General features: G+C 15.3%; 1 protein-coding gene across 2 annotated transcripts in view; it reads left to right on the plus strand.

The window, feature by feature from the left end:
* The window catches only part of LOC116186312, an 11583-nt gene extending 9462 nt beyond the window's left edge, over positions 1–2121 (plus strand). For both annotated transcript variants that reach the window (XM_031513127.1, XM_031513126.1), the window contains exon 4: positions 1829–2121. In XM_031513127.1, coding sequence (XP_031368987.1) covers positions 1829–2106 — 278 coding nt within the window. In that variant the 3' untranslated portion in view covers positions 2107–2121. The remainder of the gene's footprint in view (positions 1–1828) is intronic.
* Positions 2122–2381: the final 260 nt, after the last annotated feature.

The following is a 2381-nucleotide window of genomic DNA, read 5'->3' on the forward strand; positions in this document are numbered from 1 at the left end:
AAAAAATCAGTGAAACAATATTAAGTTATTTAAATATTATATTGATACTAAAAAATTACTAAAAAATAATAAATAATTTCTGAATCAATATTCTTGCTAGATATGTTCTAAATTAAAAATTATTTTATAAATATTTAAAATTATAAATATTTCTATTGATATATTTAAAAATCTTCACTTATATTTTTCAATTAAATCTATAAATTAAAATACATTATTTTTTATAATATTATTAATAATTTGTAAAAATAANTTTATATTGATTATTTAATTGAATATTTAATAGTTTTATTCAATGAATTAATAAAATATGAAATGAATTAATAAAATATTGATATTTTATTCTATTTAAAAAAGGCAAAATTAAAAAAAAACTAGAAATTCTGCAAAATTAATTGCATTTAAACTGATTAATCATTTATTTTATTTAATTTAGAAAAAAAGAAGTAAGTTAATATTTATAATTTAAAAAAAATAATTTATATTGCTTTGTATATATATAATATAGATATATTTAATAATTGAGAAAAATTATAATTCTATTCCAAATGAAATTGAAAAAAAAAAATGGTACAGGAAAATTATCCATTGTTGTTATATTCTATTATGTGAGTATATAATTGCAATATGCGTTTGTATTTTTTAAAAATATTTTATTTAATTTTAATATTAATATTTATAAAAAATGCATAAATAAAATGTATAATTACAATATAAATATTCTTTTATATATTTTTTGTTACTTTTTATTAAATTGTTTAATTTATATTTTCATTTAAAAATTACACATTTTACAATGAATATTTACTTATTTAATTTTGTTTTTCTTAAAGAATATATCTTATATATATTCTTTTAAATTCTAAAAAACTCTAAAAAAATTCAATCAAGTAAATGTGATAACTAAAGTATCAATAAAGATACTAAATTGTATAGAAATGTTTTAAAGAATAAAGCACACTTATAATTTATTTCATTAGATAACATAAAAAAAATTATAGATAATTATTTAAATATGCTGCATATATGATGTAATAAATAGTATCAAAAAATTTATGAAAATATTTAAAATGTAATGAAGTATTTATACATTTGTGCATTTATTAAAGTGATGTTTATAATTAATCTAATTATCTTGAAAAGTATTTTTGAAATTGAAAATTTTCAATGAATTTTCAATGATTTTTCTATCATTTTATATATAAAATGATGCAAAGAATAAGTTTATGCCAAAAAAAAATAAATTTACATTTTTATATTGGTATGTTTAAAAAAATTTATATAGTAATATATAATTTAAGAATAATAGAGTATGTTAAACAGAATGAAATTTTCTTATTTTTTCTTGTCTTTTTTCTTCTCTTGCAGTTTAGATAAAGTTCATCATACTAAATACATCCTGTATAAGATATTCCATATAAAAAGTAAAAAACTAAAAATTCTTTAACCATTAACCAATAAATTCATTTTCTTTAGAGAATTATGAAATGTAATAAATGTAATAAAATTTATTTGAAATATATATTTTTTTTATTTTATAAAGTTAAAAAGTTATAGCAAATAATATTCTTCTCGACAATAATTTCAGATTTATATTTTTTTATAAAATATTTATAAAAAAATTCTATAATTTTGTAATATTTCATTTTATTTAAAATATATTAAAAATATAAAATATATATTTTTTAATATATCAATTCATTTTATTTTATTATATTTCCAAATATTCTTAATATAAAGTATAATATATATAGTATTTATAATCATAAGTTACTCGATTAAATATTTAATATATTAATATTTAATTAAATATATTATTTTATTTCAGCTCCCCCACCTGGACCCACAACAAGTTCTTCTGTTGGAGCAGCTGGAGCAACTGGAAGCAGTGTTGTAGCTTCTAGTTCTTTAGGCCTTGTTTCCACACAACAAACACACACTCCTCCTCAACCTCCTGAACTGCCAAGTAAGATTTTAAAAATTATTTTATGTTTAACAACAGAAAAAAACTTTGTTGATTTTAATCAGTATATTAAAGTGGATATCAAAAGTATGTCAAAAAGTATTTATTTTAAACTTATTTATAATATTTTTACTTTTAATTAATTAATAGGATATGAAACTTATGTTCTGTTGTTATATTTTTTATGAATTATAAAATTAAAATAAATAAAAAACAGATGTTATTATCACATATTACATGTATATTTTTATGTATAATTTTATATTACTAAAAATCAATATTTCTATATAATATAATAGTAAAATTATTATTATTATGATATAAATTATATAAATTTATTTAAATAGAATATAAAATTTAATGTAATATTTGAATTTCTTTCTATTGAAATTTTATCATAATTATTATTTAATAGAAT

The sequence above is a fragment of the Apis dorsata genome, unplaced genomic scaffold (assembly GCF_000469605.1).
Source record: "Apis dorsata unplaced genomic scaffold, Apis dorsata 1.3 scaffold_585, whole genome shotgun sequence".
Classification (NCBI taxonomy): domain Eukaryota; kingdom Metazoa; phylum Arthropoda; class Insecta; order Hymenoptera; family Apidae; genus Apis; species Apis dorsata.